Source organism: Zosterops lateralis (genome assembly GCF_965231275.1).
Source record: "Zosterops lateralis genome assembly, chromosome: 9".
Lineage (NCBI taxonomy): Eukaryota > Metazoa > Chordata > Aves > Passeriformes > Zosteropidae > Zosterops > Zosterops lateralis.
Window position 1 is genome coordinate 26,276,680 of NC_139769.1, and position 26,120 is coordinate 26,302,799.

At 41.3% G+C, this 26,120-nt stretch overlaps 1 protein-coding gene across 2 annotated transcripts in view; it reads right to left on the reverse strand.

The window, feature by feature from the left end:
* The window catches only part of LOC310912676 (BMP/retinoic acid-inducible neural-specific protein 3), a 212,232-nt gene that overhangs the window by 71,312 nt on the left and 114,800 nt on the right, over positions 1–26,120 (reverse strand). Inside the window, exons 3-4 of one of the 2 annotated variants that reach the window (XM_083867430.1) lie at positions 25,457–25,647; positions 15,342–15,532 (exon numbers count right to left, since the gene is read on the reverse strand). In XM_083867430.1, the coding sequence (XP_083723556.1) occupies positions 15,342–15,532; positions 25,457–25,647 (382 nt within the window). The remainder of the gene's footprint in view (positions 1–15,341; positions 15,533–25,456; positions 25,648–26,120) is intronic. The other variant, XM_083867431.1, reaches the window with a different exon arrangement.

A 26,120-nucleotide genomic window follows, 5' to 3' on the forward strand; every position in this document is an offset into this window, starting at 1 on the left:
CAAGAGATCAGTCTAATCCTTCCATTCGCATGTCTTTGTTTCTACACTCCCAGGAATTTAGTGTGAACCAGATTGTTACCTTAAAATAAGGAGGAAATGGAAATGTATTCTCCTTATATAAAGCATTAAATACCTCGGAAATCAGAATATTTCAAGAACTGGAGATGAACTCCCACTATTTGAATTCTGCTCTGTCACATCTGTTGAAAATGTTATGATTTTTTAAGGCTGTTCAGGTCTATCTGATGGAGAACAATCCCCTCTCTGCTCAAGTCCATTCCCCACTATCTGAGGGAGCAATATCTTGTCTGTAAATTCCAGGAGAATCCACAAGAATATTGGAACAAGTCTGGCAGCACTGACAGCTCTGGCACCGCAGCCACGATTTTCCCTTTTCAAGAACATTTTCAATCCGCTGCCTGTCAGATGCCACATTCCCGTGCAGCCTTCTGGATTGCAACAGGGAAGTTTGCAGGAAATGAGGCTGCTGGAAAACCAGTCAGGGCAGCAGTGCCAGAGCCTTTATTTCCTGCACTTTCAGAAATCAAAGGTGCATCAGGCTCATACAGAGAATGAGGACAAGCATTATCTCCAAAAGAACAGGTTATCTCTTTTAATTAATCTTGAAGAAGAGATGACAGTGAAGTTCTCTTACAGAGGAATAATAGAGTTAGCAAAAATGTAATAAAAACGGAGGATTTTGTTTCAGTCTCCATTTAGCTACTTCTGCTTGCTCATATCTTACTTAAATTAACACTAATATTATTTTTCCCAGCTTTTATTGCCTAAAAAGACAGCTGAGCAACAAACAGTAAATGAAATCTATATATTTGGTTTAAAAGATAAAATTAGAAACAGAGAGAACAGCGCAGATACAAATTAAAATAATATTTCACGTTCATAAAAATCTCAAGGTATCTGCAGAAAGCAGAAGCAAAGATGCCTAGTCGAGAAAACCCCAGTTCCCAACTTTCCATCCTTTTCCAAACATGATTCCAATACTATATGAAGGACAAAAGGCTCCAAAGAAATCTGAGGGCTCATACTGTACATGTTAAATTTCTTCTTACATTTACCCCACTGCAAAATCCCATCCAAGGACTTCCCAAGTGTATTGGGTACAGGATTTGTATATCCATGGACCAGTTCCAATAGGCAGTGCTGGGGCCACTGGGATTTTTCGCTATGTCCCCACTGGTTGAAGAAGACAGAATGATTTGCCTGTTTGTAAGACTCACTGATATTATTAGTCATATTAACACTGCAGTTGAATGGATTTTTTTTTTTAATGTTGGGAAAGTATGACTAAAAAATATAGTTCTTCCTAAATCAGGATGAAAGGTTAAAATGTTCCTTCTCTTTTTGAGGTGTCAGAAAAAAGATCCTCTTGGTAAATATAAAACATATCTTTGGATCATTTGGGAACATTATACCTTTAATGTGGTCAGTTTTTAAAATCATCTATATGCTATTTTTAAGAGAAGAAAAGAATTTTTAAAAAACCCAAACTTGTGCCAAAGGAAAAATGTGACAGGTTAACATTAGGTCCTAAAAAGATCATGAAAGGCATTTAACGTCTTGAAGCCTAAAAATCAAAATGACAAGGGCAGGTTAATTAAGAACTCAATTTTCCATAGAGATTTTACCTTCCATTATACATTCCTGGGCTACTCTAAAACTTGGTTGCAATATTCTTTTCAGCAACACCTCTGACAATTGACTAATTTAGGCTGGTCTTACATTTCCTGCCCAGAAACTCCTGAGTTATTTGTGCTGTCCGAGGCACTCCAGCACCTCGCTGGCAGCCACGTCTGCAGCAGGACATTTCTCATGTCCATTTTATTTTGCCATCAAACTCCCCCTCCTGGGGTTGTCATCCCAAGCTCTCACAAGGAATCACATTAGTGTCCATAACATGGGTGTCTGCCTGGCTCACAGAGATGTGTGCAGGGATTTATTTTTAGGTTATACCCTCATTACTTCCTACCCATCTATTCCCTCTGGTAAACGATTGTTAACACGTTTGCCCTTTCTGTCTCATTGGTGTGGCCAACTCTGAATTTACAGTTTTGCTAAACCCTTCTTTTTATGCAACTGGTTTTTGGTGTGGTTTCCTGCATCTTTTCAGACCTACCTATAGACCAGGCAGCTACAACTGATCTATAATTTAATCATTAAATCTGTATCAGCTGTTCAAGCTAAAGGGAATTGAGCTTTGCTAAATTTGTGTTAGAGAAGAAAAGCAACTTAATACCAAAGCTTTAAACTTCATTTCATATGGCTGCTTCATTCATATGGAAAGTTCTGTCTGAGAACCCAGTGAGTCTCAATATTGTTATTTCATGAGCTAAACTAGAAGAGATATTTTAATGTACAGAAGACTGGTCTTAGAATTAGGCTCTGAGGGCAACGTTACCCAGGCTGACTGCTGAGCTCAGCTGGAAAATCCTTCACATCATCCTGATTCATGGGAATAGAAAGACGTATCAAACAGCAAGACCTGTTCATTAAAACATACATGAATGTGTAGTTCCTACTGTGGGTAGGAAAAAAAATATTAAGAATATAGAATATATGGGTTTTATTCATTCCTTTCTGGTCCTCACACAGATGAGCCAATGGCAAGGGCAAAAGATGACGTATCATAGGGGCAGCTGCATTTCTTCCATCAAAAACAGGCAGAAAAAGAGAGAGCCAGAGTTCCTATGAGCACAAGAATCTAGGGAAGGAGGGAAGTTCAGAGGGAAAAGAGGAAACCTATGAAAAGAAAGCAGCACTTATTGTCAGGACTGTGGAGCCCTGTGGGAGTGAAAGGACTTTGTTCTGCTCAGAATTGAAAGAAACTCAACCACCTGCAAGTTTTGCTTTGTTTCTATGCAGATAACCATGTGAGGTAGGACATTCTTAGATACCTACATGTCCAGTTCCTCTCATGGTATGGAGAAAATAACTCTTGTAAAAAACCTTTTGACAAGAGTTGTTTTCTCAATTAAAGGTCTCACACATGGCAATATGTGGATTAAATTCATATATGCCACTGTATATTTTCTCTATGCCCTTTTGCTTATCAGAATGTTTATCTCACATGTGTGCACATTTATTTCCAAGCCATTACACAGAGGTATCAGGGCAGAACTCTCAGGTCACACACTATGGATTTGTCAGTTTGAGGTATTTACATCAAGGCAGGACACATCCTCCCCACTGTAAATCAATACCAAAGAGGAGCAGACCAACATATTTTAATTTTTATGCCTGAAGGAACATGAGCTATTTATTTCTGACATTGGCTCAGTATTCTTGTGAATGTTGTGTTTTAAACAGAGAATTTGAGTAAGAACAAACTCTACTTAAATTGACTAAAACGTGACAGGAAAAATACTTTAATGGTCCTCCTCTAATCATTCTCTCTATTATCATCAAAGTTTTATCATCACCTAATTTTACACAGTAAGAAAAGCTCATGAAAAGCTGAAGAAAAAAACATGAAATGATTTTTCCTTTGCCAGACTCTAGATACACTTGGAGAAGATAAAATTACTTTTCCTGGTAAATTTGCATATTATTTGGGAGACGCTCACATCCTCTATTTGGTGGAAAATTATTAACTATTATAACCACAACACGAAAGGGCCTTTTTATTATCTCTTTTCATATTACTTTTAATAAAATTCAAAGGAAGAATACCCAAAGCCCATTAAATATATTAGCTATTCCCTGGGAACTAAAGGGTTAAATTGGGCTGTCCAGGAAGAGCTAATGAATAAGAGTTTGATAAATTGGAGAGATGGTATTTGAGGCTGACTTGTGGAAACCCTGATCTCAGTGATAGTAACATGAATGAGAAGAAATTTCCTTGACATCATTTTATTCCTTGCATAAGGTCAGAACCTCACCATGAACAATTAGAACCACATTTTGTTTTGCTCCCTGGATTCTGCTACAAAACCTGTGGAACAGTGATGAAACTCCCAACCTTTCAGGCATTAAAGATCTGGAAATAATGATCACTCCACAGTGTAGAAGGTCTCCTGGATGAATAATGGAACCTTTCTTAAACCCAGCTCTGCTCCAGCATGTGGAGGCCTTATTATATGCATGATCTTGGAAGAGATTAAATTATAGTTTTGCTGTCAGACATGCAAATTCTGCTGGAGCTCTGTGAGAAGGTCTACAAGGTAAAAATAACAGTGAGGTGCAGAAGACAGCAATGATATAACTCTCAGTGCCAGTTAGCTGTGAAGGATTCCCACACAAGGGGTAATTTTTCACACTAAATGAATAGATCAAAGGGAATGATTGCAGATTGAATCCTAATAACAAAACACACAAAAATGTATTACAGCCAAAAATTCCCTAGGAAAAACAACGTGAAAACAGAAAACTTTCCACAGCCTTTTATTATTTTCTAAGCTGATTCCTTCTAGTGCAGTCTCTATTCGCCTGAGATATTCTTCCTATCTGACCTCTGTGCTCATACAAGCTGTTGATACATGCTATCTCCTATTTCTGAGAGCTCAGAGGCAGGGAAATGTTCTGTGAATTTTATAGTCCTTGCCTGACATTCTCTGACCTGCTGGCAAGCAGTAGCTGCCAATTAGAGGGTGGAGGACAGGCAGAGTGCTGAAGTTTCCCAATCCATGCACAAGCCAGCCAGAATAAAGATCAAATTGAAATCTGTACAAATCTGAGTGCCTCCAAATTCCTGCTGGAATGCTCTGTCCAACTGCACTGTTCAATATGTTCACTGTGGAGCTCTCTATACAAAAATCCTTCTCCATCTCCTGGGTTTATTTACTTTAGTTTCACTTTTTTTTTAGGAGAAAAGAAAAAAAAAAGAAGTAGTATGGAACATTTAAGGAACTGTAGTGTGAATTGTTTATAGGTTTTTGACAACTGTGATGGCAAGTGTTGTGTGAGTGCTGTCAAGGTTTCTCGTTTACATATGTATATTTATAGCCTGCTCAGGGTTTGGCAGTCTTCATCTCCCTGTTTGTTTTTTGACTCTTCTCTCTTGACTAAACTCATAACTAATAGAGGAGCCCTTCAAGTTGTTTTGCTCCATCATGTAACGTATTCTATCCTATTCTGCTATTGTTTTGTGGTGGTTTGGGGTGGGTTTGTTTTTTGTTTTTTTTTTAATTAAGTGGAGAATAGTTATCCAAAATCTTTCCAAAATGCTTATCCAAGCATCTCCATTACGTGCTATTTTATAGTTGTGATACTTTATTGTTCTGAAAGCATCTCACAGTGTGTTGCCAACGAGCTGGAGATGCTCTGACTCCTCACACTCATCACTCCTCTGCACACTCTGCTGCCAGGATAACGAGTGTGCCTGCTCCTCGAGGCTGCTGAGACACATCTGTAATGAGTGTCTTGCACTGCAGCTGCTGTGAGGGACTGTGGCAAGTGATGCTGCTGAGTGAGCACTGAGAGGGGTTAGTGGAATGTTACTGCCTTCACTTCCCAGTCTGGGGTTGGAATCACAGCAGCCCAGACTGGTTTGGGTGGGAATTCAATTAATTAATTTACAATTAAATTGATGCTGTTTAACACCACAATGACACAGACTCTGACTTTAGAAGGCTGAAAGTGACTCCTCTATTTTCGGGATGTGTCTCTCTTATGTACTATTTTACACAGACCAATCTGATTGGTGAAACAAAGAGAAACCTCTTTAATCACATTGGTCAGACCAGAGGGACATCAAGAAGAAGTCCCTCCTAGGGAAAAAATGTAAACATAGTACAGTTACAAAAACACTTTTCCTGCTTAGAGAAAATTCCCTGGGAAAGGAATTTCAGAAACCAGAACATCTCAGGCATGAAACCAGGGCTACATTAAATTCATTCCATTTCCCTCTTTTCCAACACAGATTACACAGAACTATGTCAAACAGGTATCTCTCCACAAACTGAAAAAGTAGTTTCCAGCTTCTCTTCCTGATGAAGATCAGCTTGTGCCCCCCACTGCCAGGAACATTTTCATGACCCCAATGTGACCCCAAATCTTCTGTTATGAGAAACAAAGGCAGAAGCAAAGTTCAAAGAAAGCCACAATCTCAGATGAGCCACTGGAGATGAAGGCTCTGATGGTAAGACCCGAAGCAGATGAAAATTAGAAGGAAGGACAAGAGAAGAGGAGGTAGCAAATTTTTGTACTGAGAAATAAAAATAAGCTGAGATGTGGGCAGTGAGGAAAGAAGTGTGGGTAGTGGAAGGAGAAATTATTAAGACTGGTGTCACAGAATCAGAAGAGGATTTGGGGATGGAAAAAAACTTGAAGCTCATCCAGTGCCACCCCTGCCATGGGCAGGGACATCTTCCACTAGCCCAGGTTGCTCCAAGCCCCATCCAGCCTGGCCTTGGACACTCCCAAGGATCCAGGGGCAGCCACAGCTTCTCTGGGCACCCTGTGCCAGGGCCTGCCCACCCTCATAGGGAGGAATTTCTTCCCAGCAAACCCTGCCCTCATTCAGCCTAAAGTCATTTTCCCTTCTCCCATCACTGCTTGTCCTTATCAAGAGTTCCTCTCCAGCCCTCTTGAAAGCCTCCTTTAGATATTTTAGATTGCCCCCTTCTCTCTTTTCTCTCACTCTCTGAAATATTGAGGGCCAGATTCTCACAGGAATTGTGCTGTTTTCCACCTGCTCAAGAACTGACCTCTGTGTTACCTTTCAGAGAAAGCAGCCCTGGAGATTCAGTTTAATTAAAACTCAGCTGCCCGAATGAATTAAAGGGGTTTTTTTTAATATCATCACCTTTAATTCCTCAATAAGATATGGAAATAGATCCCTAACCTTTTGCTTGGTATATTCTTAAAATTAGTGAACAGTCCACACATAGCAGTCACAAGATACCCTGCTACACCTATGGTGAATTTAATCCAAAGATCTCCAACTGTTTCCACATAAAAAAAACCCCATAAAAACCTCAGGTATTTCATTTTTATAGTGACACAAACACAAATCCTATCCTGTGCAGTAGAAGATGGTACAGAGACTTCTTAGCTATTTTTGGGTGATGGTAAAAATCTAATTGCAGGTCCCAGTCCTTCTGGTAAGCTAAAATAATGACCCAAATTTAAATTTAAAATTTGTACCTAGCCATATTAACAGCAGGCTGGGATTGTGAAACTCTTAATATTGAGTGAGATTTCTAAAGACACCTGCAAAAGTATTCAGTTCTCAGAGAAATTTCAGGGAAGAAAAATATCCAAGATAACAATTCCTATATATTTTCTAAATTTTAACTTCTCTTTGGAAAATTGTCAAGCTTTGGTCTTGTATGAAGGCACTCTGATCTCCCAGGGTAGTGGAGAACTTGGCATTTCATCGTGGTCCCAAGCAATACCTTGGAAATGTCCTTGGAAATCTGTCCTGTGGCTTTTCCTTGACATTCCTAAGTCATGTCACCAAACCTACACAACAGCAAAACCTCAAATTTTTTGTAAGGATCAGCAATTCCTGCCCCTTAATTTTGTGGATTGTTACAATTAAATTTACATTTGTGTTTCACTTCATCAATGAAATCAATAAAAAGCTGCTCTCACAAGACTTTCCAAAACAATGTTTCTAACTGTGATTTTATACTTTAAAGCTGTTGCTGGGCAAATTTTTTTTTCCCAGTGTTTGGTCCTTTACAAAGTTTCACGGCTGTACAGTCTGAAATTTTACCCGCAAACTGAATGCATAAAGGGAGGGCAAGAAGGGTTTGAGATCTGGATTTCAAAAACTTCCCAAAAACTGGCTGCTTATACGAAACTGTGAGATTTAGAATTTGCCAGAAATCTGACAAAAGCTCAAGACTTTTTTAGAGTATTTCAGCATTTCTGCTTTTGATTACGGCAATTACTTGAATTCACGGAAAAACACATGCAAATAGGAGGTATAAAGGAAAAAAAAAAATTGAACCAAGGAAGCTTTTTCAGACAAAACAAAGAAAATGAAAAAATAAGACTGTATTTCAGTCTGAGTTTTGAGCGAGAAATTAATTTCATTACACTTAAGTTTCCTCTCTAACAGCCCACCATGAGTCATTCACGGGTTAATTAGAGATAATCAGATTTAGTTAGCACCACAATAGAGGCCTGTTCTTTGTAATCTAAACTTCTCAGATAAAACAAAATGCTTAAATCTCTCATAGCAAAGAAAAGAAAAGTGGTTTGGGGAAAGTAAAAAGCAAATTGCACAATAAAATTTAATTGGAATTACAGGGCACGTTCTCAGGGATGTTTATTCTTTCTCACTCAGATGGAATAAATGGGCTGTAAATAGCTGTAAATAGCTGGTGGAAAATTCAATTTATGCATCTGTTCTTCTGTTGCCTCCTGTTCCTTTGTTGCATTGTGGCTGTCCCAGAACTGTTTGGACTCTTCAACACCACCTCTGCTGCACTCACCTGGCCCAGCTCCCACAAAAGGAGGTGTATTCTGAGATGGAAGAAGATTTCCTCCAAGAGACAGCTATGGAACAGCCTCACTCCATCAATGGCAGTACTGTAACGTAACCGTGTCTATAATTTTGAAGAATGCAGTGAGACTGTTCAGTAATATTTAATTTACTGTGCAGCCAGGGTGGTTTTTTGTGTGTTCTGCATGATTGCTTGGACTCGTTGCAGAAGTTTGTTAGGGACAGTGCTGGAATTACAGCTTGTAGCAAGCTGGAATTGTGGTCTGTAGTAAAGCATCCCCACCCCCGAGTGAGCATCTCGGTATAAAGAAAGAGTTTACCTTTCAGTTTACCTTTAGACATTTTAAGAAGTTGACCTAGAACTTCCCACATTCTTCTGACAGTGATTATTCAGTGCCAAGAGAGAAGCAACTACTGAACCTTGTCACTGTTCTTCAAATCTTGCACCTCTCCCTATTGGGAGCAGCCAAATTGTCCCTCCTGAAACATTCAGTGTGTAGGAAGGAGCTCAAAGGGACTAAGGGATTTCTGGAGTGTTTCCAGCAGGGTGTCAGAGGTTTTCTCAGACACCTGTGTGAGGCTTTTCATTTGTTTCTGTAACATTTGTTATTTTTCATTTATTAAACTTTTACTTTACAAAACACCTCTGCAGAGCAGTCTGGCTGAAATTATTTTGAGCCAATCTGCAAGGGCTGGACGCTCAGAGATTGATACACTTACAGGTGGCTCATGACACTGGACAGGTGTTAAACTATATCAGTGGTCATCCGAGAGGAGCACGTTGCCTAAATTCCAGAAGCGGAATTTAGGAATTTTATCCAGATGTGCTGTGCACAGCTGGTGGGAGTGTGGCCACAGCACCAGGGTGAGCTCAACAGGGTCATTCTGCCAGTGGGCAGTGACAGGACACGGGGAATAAATGCTGCCTTTGTATTCCGCATCCAGATTCTGTATCTGCATTCTGCTCCCACAGCCGGGCAGGGTTTTATCACACAAGAGCAGAGCACAGCCCATCATGCTAATAGGTTGTTAATAAGGAGAACCAGCAGCCATCCATGCAGCTGAGGAGAGGTTTTTCCTAGGAAAACGCCTCCCAAATGAGCGTGCCAAGGAAGAGATGTTGGACATGTCATATTTCAAACACAACAGGCTGTATGTTCATGTAAATGCTATGCAAATGAGACACAGCCCTCAGGCACCTGGTGAGGATCCAGCCAGGCCCCTGAGGCTCCAAACTGTTGATTTAGCACAGGAGCCTTAGCACTTGCACTGAAATGCATGTGCTAAAATCACACTGAAAGAATGTGCGTGTCAGGGACTTTGAAATATATTAAATATTGATACGAGCTATGGGCTCCTCCTATGGACATTTTGATTTCCAGTCAGATGTTGCCACGGGATGATGTTGCCTCTTTTAATGTGGAATAAACAGTGGATTGTCTGCATGATTAATGCAAAGCCTTCATCAGCAGCAGCCTCAATGCTACTTTTAAGGATAATTATGTCATGGGCAGTAATAGAAACAAAAAAATTACAAGAAAGGACATAGAATTAATGCAGTTATTTGTTTAGAAGATTCATCACGTGTGGATAAAAATTAGCCTTTTTTCTTCAGGAGAAAGTCTGAAATTTTTTCATACATACAGAGAAATAAAGAGGTGCGAGAGTGATATAGTCTAATATGAAAAGGGATGCTTATACATTCTTCTCCCAAGAAAGAACACATATTGGCTTTGTTTGTGGGGGGTAGTGTGCTTTTGGAGGAAAGAAATTGTATTTGTAATCTCTCTTCTCAGATAATATTTTAGAGGTGCCCAAGCCATCAAGATAGCTGTCTCTGAGCACTGCAATCAAGAAGTATGTTGGTGTGCAAGCAGTTGTGCTGTTTTTTCCTAACATCCTGCTGCAGTTTCAGATTGGCCATCATCACGGGGAATGTGACAAACAATAAGGCAAATAGCAAAGCAAATTATTCCTATTCATTTTGAAGCCCAAAACTCCGGGAACCTGAGTGTCAGATTTCATCTGTGCACCAGGGTGCTCTGATTTAACTGCAAATGTCAGGGCTTTTGATTTGTGTTTTAAGTCCTTCCTTGTGGTGGTGCTTAAATTCAATTCCAATTGGGTTTTCACTGCTCCAGTTTGGTTTTATAATTTGTGTTTTATAATTTTGTAATTATTACTATTGTTTAAGATGGCCTCTCCTTCCCTCTCCTTCTCCCCTTCTCCCCTTCCCCCAGACTTTCCCGCCAAAACCTTGGTTGTCCTGGTAACCCTATCCCATAATAGTTGTTTACCACTTTTCTGTTAAGTGTCAATCTTTAAGTTATATAACTTCCCCACCCCCTCATCATGTATTCCTCCTCCCCAAGTTACTTATTATTGGTTCAAAAGTTGTGCATTCCCTCATTATACGTTGGCAAAAGGTTGTGATTGGTCCCACGCAATCCCACCCCTGTAACCCACTCAATAAAGAGCCGTGCCATTTCGAGGCCAGCGTCTCTCCTCGGAGCGCTGCCTTGGGGAACACGCACCCCTTGGTTGCACATCCTGAGAGTCCCGCCTTTCTATTCTGCGCACTATCCGCACCGTGGTCGGGTTTGCCCACGCCTCTGGCAAAGTGGCCCCCGGGTTGTAGTGGCGGCAGGGCTGGCCGGAGCTGCACCCATTGGAAAAGCCGAACCACTGCACTTCCTGCTCCATATCATATTTTTCTTTGGTTGGTTTATTCAGATATGCACTCCCAACAGGGTAGTTATGCTCTTCCTACTAAGAGCATGAGTTATATGAAACATTTTTGATACCCTCAGCTCTCTATTCTAAAAATATAAACAATTCTTGTTAGTATGGTAGAATCTAGAATACTGCATATGAAAAAGCTATCCAAAATTAATTAAAAAATGACAGTATCAAATAGTTACTACGTCCTGAACATGATTATTTTTTGTTGCTGTTGCTAACTAGTCAGCAATCCAAAATGATTGGTGGGAAAACTTCTACTATTACTTTAGAATTTTAGGGATTTCTCAACCTGTTTCAATACCTTTATCTTGGATTTCTTTGATGCTGCTCAGAAGGGAGTTATGCCATGCTTTTCTTGGGCTCCTTTGGCAAACCCCTGGCACAGAGGAAGGCTTTGAGCAGAGCTCTGATGATGAGTACGCCATACAGGGGAATTGCTGGTGTTGGCAATGATACAACTTTTAACATTTTTAACAAACTTTGGTCCAAGGGGTTGCTGGTCTTTGCCCAGGGGAAGGGAATTTAAGTTTCTTTTCAAAAGACTCTGTTGCCTGGGCGAGGCCTGATGCTGTTGACACCTCCAGCCTGGGAGCAGCACATGAGGATCTAATTTGCATCGAAGGGATCAATACCCATAGGAAACCAAATACTGAGAACTGTGTGATTTGGGACCAAAGGACATTGAACCAATGAATTTCTCTGAGTTTTGTCTGTGTAAGTATGTGAAAAGTCTAGTAAAGAACCATGTATGACAGAATGATTCACTCTGCACAACCCATGCAACATGTGGATGAAATAATTTTTTTTGCACACCCTGGCCAGAACAACATCCTGTCCAGAATAAATGCCTTAATTCTCTAACACTAAAAATTGTGTAGGAGGGTTTTTGTTTTCCCCACAGTTTTTGGTGGCACTGGGACTCACAAAGCTGCTCAGGAGTCTGCAGTGTAACAAGCACTGGGTTACTCTTCCCTGCAGCAGCACAGGAGGGGAGGCTCTGATGGTCACCCTGGTCCTTCAGGGTGTCACTTCTCCCAAGCCACCCCTCAAGCTGGGACAGAGACCTGCTTCAGCAGCTGTGTGGGAAGTACTCTAACTCAGATGTCAGTATTTTAGTTTTAATGAACAATCTTCAAATGTGCTACTTACACCCTGGATCTAAAACTTAACCGGATGGTTTTCCAATCTAAAAACAGCAGTCTTTCAACAACCTGTGCATACAGAACCAAAAAAAAAAAAAAAAAAAAACTAATAATGCCTTCCTTGGCTGTTTTTGTGCTCTTCATTCCAATAGAAACAGGTTTTTTGTTCAATTAAGTGTTCTGACAGTAGAAATTTGTCATGCAAATGTTCCCAGACTCTCAATGAAAGCAGTGGAAGAAGCCAGGGTTTCATTTATCAGCACTGGTCCATCAGATGTGAGAACCATTTCCTGAAGGTTCCTGCCGTCAATTCACCAAATCAGATTTGCTGGTGAACTCACACTTGGTCTGCATCCACCTCAGCAGGAGGCTGGAGAGAAATCTTTCATTTTTAGTGTTTGTAGAAATCTTTGGACACACGGAAGGTTCACTCTATAAACTGTAGGCAGGCAGGGTTGAATTTTGCATTGTAACACAAATTTTCTTAAAGATATTTCAGTGGCTAGAGAGTGCAGATTTCTTTCAGGGAGTGTTTTGTCTCTACATTTCTGTGTTCTGTCACTTGAGTTACCACTGGTTGCAGTAATCAATTACCTTCACATAGAAGGAATTTTCATGTGTAGAGGGGGCCTAGTTTTAAAGGTTGCTGTACATCTACATTATAAACAGATTATGAAGGGAAGTCACATCTGAAGGAGGGGTGATACCATGGTCTGCAGCAAGAACCATAGAATTCAACCATTAAGGTTGAAAAGACCTCCAACGACATCAACCTTCAAACAATTCTGTCAACTAACCCACACCACATCCACTCCTTGAACACCCCCAAGGGTGGGGACTCCACCACTGCCCTGGGGAGCCCCTTCCAATGCCTCACCACTCTTTAAGTGAGGGAAGTGTTCCTAAAATCCATCCTGAACCTACCCTGGAACAACCTGAGGCCATTTCCTCTTGTCTATCACAAGCTGCCTGGGAGAAGGCTCCAATCCCACCTGGCCAAAACCTCCCAATCCAGCCCTTCCTCCAAGACCAAGTGATGAGGTGGGCAGCCCCAGCCACACCCTGGGTTTGTTCTGCTGCACTCTCAGCTCAGCTCTGGCACCAGCAGATGACCAGCCCTGAGCTGGGCTGAGCTTCCATTCCAGGATGGATGGGACTTTGGGAATATCCTCCCCCAGACCAAACTGAACATGTGCCGTGGAGCCACAAATTCTGGTTGTTTCCTTCCCCCAGTAAAGGCACTCCCAAGGAAGTAAATTTATATTTACTTGAGTAACAGCTAAGGCAGTTGGGAATTGCATCTGGTTTCAGGTGTCTTTAGTGAAGATCTTGGTTACCAGTGGAAAGATCCAATGAGCAGAAACTATCCTAAATCACATCTCACATCAAGAGCTTCATAATTACTGCACATTCAACTGCAAGCTGCAATTGTGTTTGCCCTTCAAAGCTGGAAATGAACAGGGAGAGGATATTTCAAATGAGAAACACAAGACTAGAGATCTCAGGAGGGAAATTGTTGCTTTATGTCATGCCTGGGGCATTAATCCTGGCCAAACATCCTCCAGTGCTGGGAGTGACCTGCAGCACTCAGCAGAGGGTGCTTTGACTGACAAACTGTGCTAAAACTAGTTCCTAACAGAAAATAATGCATCTCCATGAAACTGTAGAGAGCCAAGAGCTCCAAACTGTTCCAAAGGTCACAAAAAAAAAAAAAAAAAAAAAAAAAAAAAAAAAAAAAAAAAAAAAAAAAAAAAAAAAAAAAAACAGGCACAGAAGTACAATAACTATATATATATTTAAAAAAAAAAAAAAAGGCATGAGAAACATAAATCCGTCTGCAAATAGAGTTACTGGTCACACATTATCATGAGGTTGTCCCAATGACCAAACACTTCTGTAAACACTTCTGTATCAATCAAATTATGTGTCATTCATCACTAATATCTCTAGTACATCTTTAGACCCTCTCCCACGTTAGCACCTTCCTTATAAATTGAACATTTTGATTTGAGTAAAAAAGAAAATAAAGCTGATTATTTTGCTAGCAATTACTAATCAAACCACACCTGATGCCTTAAGTTTGAGCTTTCATGTGTTTCACATTCTGTGCTGCCCAGGGGTGCAGTTTTCTGCTCACAGTCAGTGTCACTCAGCTCTGCACAGAGCAGGGACACAAAACAAATCCTTTTCCTGCTGAACACCAAGGACAACTTTCAGGCCCAAAAGCAGAAACAATGGTGGCTGAAGGGAGGAACAAGAAGGATGGGACCTCACAACCTGGAGCTGGAATTGGACAATTAAACCCCAATATGCAAATGGACCAAAACTTATAAAAATGTGAGACCTTGTGACCTGGGCTCCATTTTCTGACCCTTCTCAGTCCACCTTGGGTGTAGCCCTGGCCAGGCTCTTGTCCTGCCCAAGGTGTACCCTAAAGCCCTTTCAGTAAATACCTACTTTATTCTCCAGCTCTGTCCAGTCTATTCCTGTTCAGCCCTCCCAAGAGGCAGCTGGTGCAGCAGGGGCCTGCCCTGGAGGTGTGTCCTGGTGTGGGAAATGGCTTTGTTGAGAATTGTCAAAGCCTGACAGAGGGCTCACACAGTCCTGTGCATCTGTGTGCAAACTCTGAGATAAGAAATGCTGACTTAGAAATGCCATGGGGTAGGATGGACATTGTTGAGAGAGAATTGGAACTAAAAACAAGTTTCTAAGGATGGTCTTGCAGATAAGACTGGATACTTTGGAGAAATAGAACTGTGAAAGGTGCATTGTAGTAAGACCCATGAAGGGTAATTTTAGATGATTGGCTTTAAGGCATTAACAGCATTGTGTGACAAAAGCTGATAGGCCAAGAAACACTTATAATAGATTGGAATTAGGAAATAGTTTGGCTTCTGATTGTAACAGCGTGAATTATAACATCTATATTGTCTCACCCTTCACACGAGACTGAAAACGGGACGAAAGCTATTTAAAACACCTCTCATTTGCCTCACCTCTGGGTCAGAACAGGGTGTAACATGACACAAGCCTGGGTCTGTGCCTACCTTGATGGCAGTGGAGGCGATCTGGATGTGGTGCAGGCGGCGCAGGGTGCTGTCCCTGTCGATGAAGTAGGAGGCTGCCAGCTGGTGCAGAGTCTCCAGCGTCACCACAGAGCTGTTGGCGCTGGGATCACTCCCTTCTGACCTCTTGCTCAGCTTCCGTTTGTCCACAAAAATCGTGAGGGACTCCTCTCCTGGGCAGGCAAACAGAAACCCCCAGCAGGCATCAGCAATGTGCAATGGTACAGAGAGATTTTGCAGACATTCAACTGTTTTTCAAATATTTCAAATGTTTTTATTTCCAAGGTCACTTAATGCGTTCATTCTGCAGTGTTCTGTGTAAGCATAAAAGAAAATGAAAGCAGGCTTTCATAGCCCTGTGTATATTGCTTAGGAGTATAGTTCTCAGGGCCTCATCCCTGAGAATAAATTCATAAATTCAGTATTGTAATAATTATAATACTGTGTGACAGTGTGTGACACTGTCCTGTGTGTGTGTGTAACATTGTTCTCTGTGTGTGACACTGTTCTCTGTGACACTGTCCTGTGTGTGTGACACTGTCCTTTGTGTGTGACACTGTCCTGTGTGTATGTGACACTGTTCTCTGTGTGTGTGACACTGTCCCTGTGTGACACTGTCCCTGTGTGTGTGACAATGTCCACTGTGTGTGTGACACTGTCCCTGTGTGACACTGTCCCTGTGTGTGTGAACTACACTTGAGGTGTTTGTTTTGTTCCCTTCTCTCACAACACCCCTCAAAGCTGATTTTAGAAGAAAGGCCCCTTGTTACACCTTGTTTGGAGCACCTTGTTTGTAATCAATTCGGATTATCTGAAATCTGATAGAAGAGTTGCCTCGAACCAAATTTCTGTAACTGAAAGATGTGGAGGTTTCAGAAACTGGTGTTTTTCCAACAGAAAATAGAAGCGCCAGCATCTTGTGTTGTGGATTTCTCACTTCTTTTCTCTTTATAGAGAGGTGGATAAATACCGTTGAATTCAGAAATTTTAATTTCTGTAAGATTATTGAATACCAATAATCTGACTTGCTGAGTGAGTTCTTAGGTACCTTTTCAGAACAGACCTACTGATGCAGTCAGATTTCCCATGTTTGTTGTCTAGTTCATAGGTATACTTTCCTGTGTTTCAGGCTAAGCAAGAATTCATTCATTTAGTAAAGTGTTTAGGCAAAAACTCTTTACATCACAAAACAAATTGGAAAAGTAATTTCTGGACCCAGCGTTTTCTTCTGTGCAATTTATGTCCAAACTAAATTGGACAGAAGAAAACTCCCTCACTCTCTGAGCATGTGTTTGGTAACCTGCATGCTTCAGCATTTAGCTCAGCAATTGATTGATAATGTCATTATACCTGGATTTTAGGTGCTGAACAACTCCACTGAGTGCCTTTTCCTAGTCCCTGGAAAGGAAGTCACCCTGCTAAGGTCTGCCTTGCCACTTGTGCTACTTTCCCTGCTCACCCATCTGCTGCAGTGGCACTGTGCCCGTGCAGAGGGTGGGATGCCAACTTCACATGGGTTTATGTGCCAAAAAGTAAAAGCTGTAGGATAAAAAAAAATCTAGGCTGAAAACATGACATCATCTTCAAAGGGAGATAATCGTGGTGGTGAGCAATGCTGAGTGAGGAACGTGTGCCTCCGTGCAGGAGGTCACATTTGCTGGCAAGTTTTGACCCCCAAAATTTGTCTTTGGTTAACATGAGCACACTCCTTGTTCCCCAATGAGCAATATGTATTTTCCAATCCCTCAGAAATTCAGACAAGCTCTTAAGACCCTACACAGGCAAAACTAGCATTATACAGGAGGGGTTTTTTTTCTAATTAGACCTACAAGGTTTGTCCAGAATATTCCTTTTGTCCTGGAAGGGACAGGTGGCTGTTCCAGCTAGAGCTTACCTCACTTTCCACCACTGCATTTATGCTTCTCCTCCTACAGCTTCCTAATGGGTCATTATTTTGTGCATGAAGTCATCAATGCAGGGATTAATTGCCTGAAGCTCCAAAGAACCAGGAATTAACACAGCCTCCTTAAGCACCAGGATTTCCCCACCCAATTATTTAATCTTTCTGCTGTAATGTGTAGACAAAGGTGCACAAGTGCCATGAGGAGGGAACTGGGAAAGCACAGCAAGCTCTAATGACCTCTCCCCTGGGAGAAATCTGCCATCAGAACCTGCTCTAGGTTCCAGCTTTGCTGGGATTCAACTGTGCCCATGAAATAAAACCTGACTTGTGACTCACAACCTGCCATGTGACTGCAGCAAGGATGAAAGATGTTTCTGGGGTGAAAAGCAGTGGACTGGGCTGAGGTTTGAGCCAGGGACCGTGGGATTTGTGTAGCTGTTTGTGGAGCTGCTAAGACAAGGTTTAGAGCAGATATTAGGAAGGAATTGTTCCCTGTGAGGGTGGTGGGGCCCTGGCACAGGGTGCCCAGAGAAGCTGTGGCTGCCCCTGGATCCCTGGAAGTGTCCAAGGCCAGGCTGGATGGGGCTTGGAGCAACCCAGCCCAAGGATGCCTTCCAGCCCAGACCGTTCCATGGTTCTGTGGTATCAGAAAAGGCAACATCAGAGGTCTGAGGGTGGATATTGTGCCAGCGACCAGTTCAGGCTGCACAGAATAGATGCAAAATTTTACTAGGAGCTTTCTCTCCATGTTTTCCTCTTTTCCAGAGGTCTGAGCTAGTTTATTTAGATTAAAGTGGCTTTTGCAAGGTCAACCACCTTTCCACTGAAAACATAATGAATTGTGAGGTCAAAGAAAACAATGACTTAAAGCTGCAGAAAGCCTCTGGAAAATATTTCAAAAATATATTTTTTTGAGGTTCTTCGTGTTTCATTATCACAGAATCATAGATTCATAGACTGGTTCAGATAGGAAGGGACTTTTAAAGACCATCCAGTTCTATCCATGCCATGGGCAGGGACACCTTCCACTGTCCCAGGTTGCTCCAAGCCCCATCCAGCCTGGCCTTGGACACTTCCAGGGATCCAGGAGCAGCCACAGCTTCTCTGGGCACCCTGTGCCAGGGCCTCCCCACCCTCACTGGGAGCTGAGTGTGATGTTGAGATATTCCTAACATCTAATCTATGTTTCTTCTCTTTTAACTCAAAACCCTTCTCCCTTATCCTCTCACTATCTGCCCATGTAAAAAGTCACTCTTTTTCTTTTTTATAAGCCCTTTTAAGTCCTGGAATGTCACAATAAGCTCTCCCTAGAGCCTTCTCTTCTCCAGGCTGGACAACCCCAGCTCTCCCAGCCTGTCTCCATTGGAAACCTTCTCCAGCCCACAGAGCACCCACCACCCACACCTTGTTCTCATGTAAACACTTTTGATTGATCTGTATTAGTCATTGGTAAAAATGGTGGGGCTCCTTAGACTTCAACATAATTCTGCTAAGTTTTATTACCAAAACAGAGTTTGTTGAGTTTCATTCACAATAAAAAATTTAAAAAAAAATCTCAGCCATTTTCCCATTCTCTTCTCTCCAGGAGCAGACAGCAGAACTGCAATAAAAGCTCCCATTTCAGAAAACAGACAAAGCAGCAAACCTTGAAAAAGGACAGGGTTGTGCGCTGTGATGCTTTACTTTGATTAGAGCATCTCAGGAAAAGAATGTTTTGGGTCACGTCACAGTTATCACATCGTCCTATTTTGTTGGAATTCTGGAAACTTAGATTTTAGGAGTTTTGTATAAAGTAATATATGTGTGAAGCAGTATGGAGGATTTTGGGCATTATCTAAGTCCTTCTTCTTCACCTTCTTCTTCCTTCTTCTTTGTGGATTTGGGTGGTTTTCTGTAACTGGGTGAAAAGGGTCTGCATTCCAGCCTTGGGTGGTCATTATTGGGTTGGAAATATAGATAATATAGGTGTCACACCTCATTTTTTGGTAATCAGCACTTAAAATACCTTGAAAAGAGTTAGAAGCACCTCCATTTTACCTGCATTCTCTAACCTGCTAGTTAGAGCTCATGGCTCATAAGTCACTCATAAATGGATGAGAAATAATAAACATCCAAGTCCAAACTCGAGAACTGTGTCTCCCACGTTTCAATCTCTGCTTTGGCAGTGGCTGAAAAGAAGCCAAAACCCCAACACTATTTGCCTTGTCCTGCTTGACCCTACACTTTCTATGGCAGTTTCTGGTGGGTTTGCTGTGGCAGGCAGGATCCCCTGGCACTCCAGCCCTGCAGGCTCTGTCCCTTCTCCCTTACAGATGTTTGGGTTTTCATTCTTTGTGACCAGGCTGAAATTACTTTGAATGTCTCACTGAAGGAATCCTGGCTCATCCCTGGCATTCTCAGGCACTGTGTACCCAGCAGGTGCCATCAGGGGCAGCTCAAAAAATATTTGCTGCCCAAAAGTCTTTTAACAGAGTTTTTTCATCTGTCAGAGCTGACTGAGCTCTCACTGGAAGAAGTGGATTCCCCCACACATCAGTGCTTAGACACCCATGCAGGACTGGGAAATGGCTCCCTTCAGCACCCAGAACTCCAGGATTTGGGAAGTAACACTGCCAACCCTGATTTGGGGAAGACAATTTGAGTTTTAAGTTCATCTGGAGAAAATGAAACCCATGCCAAAAGAGACTCTCTTGTCGCATTGAAAACAGGAATCTTGGTTTTCACTGGTTACTGTCTCCCACCAGAAAACAGGCTAAGAAGACATCCAAGCATCAGTTGAAAACAAGTGTGATTTAGAAAACTGTTCAAGGTTAGGAATTTTAAGAACTGAAAAGGAGTAATGACAGTGAACACTTATAAAACATGATTATTCAGCATCAAATCCTCCCAGCTGTGCTTTTCACCAGTTCTGAAAGCAGCATTCGCTCCCTTTCCTAAAATTCAAGAGACAGTAAAATTCACTTTCTCAGGTCTAAAGGAAGTAGCATGGAAACACCCAGTTATCAAAAAACAATGGCACATAGCCCCAGTGGTGGTTCAGGCAGACCTCAGTCACTACAGGGATGTTTTATTGCCATGTAGGGGCTGTCACTGGCAGAGAGTCACTGCAGGGGCAGGGCACTGATATTGATGCTCTTCATTCACCTTGACACAGCAACTGTCCCCACCAGCCCTGGAATATGCAAGCTTATAAGCTAACTTCAATTTTTAATTCTTGCTAGGTTTATAGGAACATATTGTACATGATATACATTTATAAATTCAACTTGTTCCCAACAACACATGCTGTTAAAAAAAAAAATATATAAAAGAAAGAAAGAATAAATAGGTATATAGAAATTTACCCAGATATACAACCCATCTGTGGCCATTTAGATGTAAGGCTCCTAAATAACTGTTGGTAGGTGGCACTCAGAAATTAGAAATTAATTTTGTGTTCGTCTTAAGAACATATTCAGGAATTATTTAAATTAAAAATGCAAATCTCAATCAACATGGAGGAATTGGAATAATGCTGTAACAACTGTAACTAAATATAACCATCTATTGAAGGAGTAAATATATTTTGTTATACATAACAATACATATTCATATGATATAAATACTTAGTGCTATTTTCTGCCTCAGTCGTTGAGACATTGTTTGCCTGTACCCACATCTTTGGAATAATAAAGGGATTTTAGGCCTTGATGTTTCACATTTTCATCTGTAGACTGGGAAGCAGTAGGAAAAGGCAGTGATCCAAGCAGTTCCCACCACTCCATGCCAGAAAGAGAGGAAACAGGAATAAAGGGACAACACTCCAAGGGAGCTATAGCTGGGCATAACCCACAGATGCCTGCTTAGAGCTCTCTCTTCATACACATAAATGTATCTTTTACAGGACTAAAGGTCTTTGGCCTATGAGCTCCTCAGAGGTTTCTTGATTAAATAAAATACCTCAGTTACCACCTAAATAACTACACCTAAATAAATGCACCAGCTACTACTAGCTAGTGGAAAATCTATTCCTGTCTGGATCACCAAAGGTGCCATTGGGGTTTTATCAGGTCATTTTCCCAAACTTAAGCAGATGCTGATGGAAAGGCACAGGCTCAAAAACGATATAAATTAATGTCAGGCCAGATGTGGTATCATTTCTGTGGTTCAAGTGAATAACAGTGCACGTTAATTCTATACAGACCATCTGTTTAAGGATTTAAGTTTTTTCTTAATTAAGTAGACGGGAGAGGAAAGAAAGTTAATATATTTTGTGCTCTTTTTTCCTCCCCTTAGCTTCTATAATCTTAAATGCTGGGGAATTTTCATACCCAGACAGGGGGTGTGACTGGTGTTTGCAAGTCTGATGCAAAATTTTCACGTTTCTTTCTCACATCAGTCATCTGAAACTGTCCTCTCCTTCCCTTATTTGCCAACAGTTTGTATCTTACCTTGAGAGAGCGTTATGGAAAGCAGAGGTCGTATCAGCAGTTAGTGTAAGTGCTAATAAATCTTTCAGAATTCATTGAGATTCACTCTTTTACACTACCTGACAATTTCCCCCCGTCTCTGCAGGCAGAATGATACACAGCTCCAGGGGAATACTAATGAGGGGCAGAAAAGCTGGAAAAGTCAAGGTGTAACCATCACACTTGCAGGGCTGTAATCAGTGGAGGGAGGTTGGGGTCGAGCTGATCTGCCCACCCCTGTTAAGGCTGTCTGTCTTAGAGACAAAACCACCTCTTTTCCCTCCAATTCACAAAGCCTTCAACGGCATCAAGGGCTGCTTCCTGACCCAAGGAGCCGAGTGGATTGATAGTCTGGTAATGAACACCTTGAGCAAAGATGACTGACAACAGCAGGAAAAATAAATCGACCTGGAGCATATTTCAGATGACCACTTAGACAGTTCCCTAACGAGGTTCTCGGTTCATAAGAAGCTCTGGCATTGTCACACAAATTGGTTTATTTGGAGCTGTTACCGTGTTTCCAGGTGCAAGGAAAAATTCCTTGTGAAGCCCGGGCACCCAAACCAGCCTCACTTCACCCAAAAGCCTGGAACAAGAGCCTATCATCTCACTGTGGTGTGCTAATTTTCCTCATCACCGACTCTATTGCTTTGCTAAAGGGCCTTTTCTGTAGGAACATCATTAAAGCAAAATGTTTTTAAGGGATTCAGTTTTGTCCTCTTACGCTCATCCCACAGCAGTACCCCAGGCTTCCCAACACCCTCCAGCTCCCAAGCTCATATCTGTTGTTTGGTTGGTTGGTTGGTTGGTTGGTTGTTTTTTTTGAAAGTCATTAAAGTGTAGTTCCAGCAAACTGGACCATCATTGCATGATATGGTGGGCAGGCAAAAGACAAAAGAATAAATGCAAAACAAAAGGAGGGAAAGTAGCACCGAGTGCTGGATCCGCTGGGTCACGCAGGGTCCTTCCATCAAGCAGCTTGGAGCTGCCAGTTATGGACTTTGGGCTTGTGTCACAAGGAGATAAAATTTCCATAAGAAATAAAAGCAGTGAGAAATGTCACTTTCCACATTATCTCATGGCAGCAGGAAATATAGAACTTTTTTTCCCCTAGTTCTCATTTCTGAATGCCCTTGAGGGGTGTATTTCTGTGTTTGTGAATAAAGACTAGGGAATGTTTCACAAACAACCATGTGCAAGAGTTCCCTTTATGCTCGAAAAGGGATCTTTATGGAAACCAAATGGTCACAGAGGCACACAAATCTTATCACAGCATCGTTCATTTGCCAAGTTTCCCTCTCTGTCCATGAATACAGATGATTGGAGATTCATTAAATGAAAGTGCTGTGCACACTCCATTTGGTCTTCTGCTTTTAACAAGCTGCATAAGTGACAAGCTTTCACAATAAAAAACTTGTAATTAAAGGAAAAGAGCTAATACATTATTAAAATAATAAAAAAAATCTAATTACATGTTAATCAGATGTGGACAAGTATCTGTGGGAATCCCCATTCAATCCGGCCCAAAAATGAGAACTAACACATCCAGGAAAGTATGGGTTTATTAGCTACCTCATGAAAGCTTTCTTAGAAATTACTAATTCCCTGCAATTATTGTAATTGAACTAATTTTTCAAAGCATTCAGCACCCACCCAGTGATAATGGAAGGCAGCAGGTGTGCCTCAAATCACACCTAAAAATTGAGACTAGGGATCTAAATCAAACCCCGAGTTAATACAAAAACTCCCTTTGACTTCATTATGCAGTGACAGAGCCCAAAATTCAACACTGTCTCCCCCTGAGCAAAAGTTTGGGCAAGACTCTGGCAGCTACTGCATTTTAGAGCCTTTCTGAGGTGAGAAAATGGTACCCTACCTCAGCTTCCCTGCAGCAAATCCTGAGGCTTTGGGAAGGATATTGAATGTCTAAGCTAGAATGTTCAAATGTCTTCAAAGGAAACACCATTAAGTTTTAGGGGTTTTTTTACTCAGGTCCAGACCTCCTGAGAGTTGCCAGCTCTGTGGTTCTTTGGTAATTTGTGTGCATTGAAAATAAAGATCTGCTGTGGTCATGTTAGACTGTTTTCCTAGAGCCGTTAGATCCAATTTCACCTTGAACAGTGAATTTTGTCTCATGGCTGAGAAGCTACTCCTGTTTACATTAGTTAATAGTTAGCAGATAGGTAGCAATGAGAAATAACTGAGAAATAATTTTTACCATTGGATAATCCCTGAAGTAGGATAAATGCTCCATCCAAAGCTTTAATTCTTACACTTTATATTTTAAGAAAATGTTTTCTCTTCAGCATTTTCCTCTTCAAATGTGCCATGTGTTCTAAACTCAAGAAATCAGTCATTCATAGAACCTGTATATTTTGCATGCAAACATATTCAAAGTAATTAAAAGAAGTGCAGGGATTTTTGTTACAAATTGCTGGCCAACACAAATAAATTGTTTTTCAAATTCTACTGGTAATGCTACAAAGGTACTGGTTCTCAAAATAATGATAGAAATTAGCTCTTTATTTTTTAAAATAACTACAGCAAGACAGAAATTCCTCTTGTTTCTAGGATGGTCTCCTTCTAAGGGAAGCCTCTGTGAGCCATTTGGGTTGTTACACATCTCAGCTATCAGCCAAGAGAGACCAGGAGGGCTCTCATTTCCCTTACAAATGGTTAGGATTCAGTTATGAAATGTATTAGAGAAAACCATTCCTCAGGTGAATAAAGGATTTCGACAAGCCTGTCCTGCTGGAAGGACACTCAATAACCAGAATTATCTTTAATATTATCACCCACAATGGGATAGAGTTGCATTTCTAAAATGTCAGTTCATTGTGTAATGCCTAGATGGGTAATCACAGGTACTAATTATCTTTCATTTGGAACAATTTATGCTCTCCTTTGAACATTAGGCCTCTTCACTGGATTTCTTCAATCCATCTGGTGACTGGATCCCAATTATCCATGGGGCTACCCTTTCCAGATTAGTCTGTGGGGACTGAAAGATGCAGATTCCATTAAGTTAATGGGAGTGACATGGCAAAGCCTCATCATCCCATTGTGAAAATGCAGTCCCACTGGTTAAGTGAAGACTAATTCTAAAAAGGGCACAGTGACAATATAGGGATTTTCCAACTGACAAAGTAGCTTAAAAAGTCTCATAAATTAAAAGATTTGTTGGAAATACTCGTTACTGGTTTTCTGGCTCCATTTCTACAGGACTGCAACCAGACCTAGATACTTCTGTAAACTGTTATCTAATTGTTATAAGGAAACTTACAGGAAAAAAAGTCACTCTCTTCAATGACCTCAATGCAGAGAAAGACCCCCAAAAGACTAGGGGTAGCAGGAGCACAGGTGGACAGAGAAGACCATCCTAATCCTCTCAACCTGCCCCCTTTTTAGTGCAGCCAAAGGGATGTCATCAAATCCCACTTACTGTCACACCTTTGGGACTGAGAAGAAACCATCCCCCAGGAAAAGCTCTCATCTTGACTGAAATTGTGAGGATTTCTCAGAAATCTTCAGCAATCTGTTGTGGTGTTTAACTACAGAAAGTCTTCTACATTCTTCTAATCCTATACAAAGCACCAATAAGGAGAGGCCACAAGACCTGTAGACAAAATCCGCTCCTGCAGAGAGCATTTCTCATCCCATTGGCTTGGAGGAGGAACAATTGTGACCATCATTTTTGGTCTACTCACACCAAGCTCATCCCCAACATTCCCAAGAATTCACCCTACCTCCCAGGGTAGCTGAGAGCAGGAAATGTGTCCCATATTTCTTGATGAGGTTTTCTGTGATCTGTTGAAGGGTCGGGCGCCGTCCTAGCAGCCTGATGTTACGGAAAAACTCCGGGGCGAGCGGCAGTGGGGAGCCAAGGAAATTTCTTCTTTCCACAGCAAGATTGTTTACTTTCCAGCGGCCAAACTCTCTGCAAAACAAAGCAGTTCTCATTCAGAAATGTGTCATTCAGACAAATGTCCTTCATTTGCAAACGACTCTGCTCTGCTGAGTAGCTGGGGGCGACTCGCTGGGAATTACAACGGGCCTTGTCAGTGATACTCTGTCATGTGTTATGGACAGGACAAGCAAAGAGGATTATTTATTACAAGTGGAGACAGTAGTCCATAATAAAATAATTGTTGGGAAAGAAATAAATAAAAACTAAGCCACTTAGGTTGCTGCTGCTTCCGTTGGTTTTGTGTGGCCTCTTGTGTGGATGCAGTTCTAAAACAACCCAATTTGGTAGAAACTGAAATAAAAAGCGATGATTTTCCCCAAATGTGGACCAGATGCAAAAAGTATTTTTGTTAGAATAAGGTTAATTTTAAAATTGTAACAAGAAGGAGTCCATGCCTTTTGATGTTAAGTCACTTGGTACAGAACAGGATAAATGTGATAACT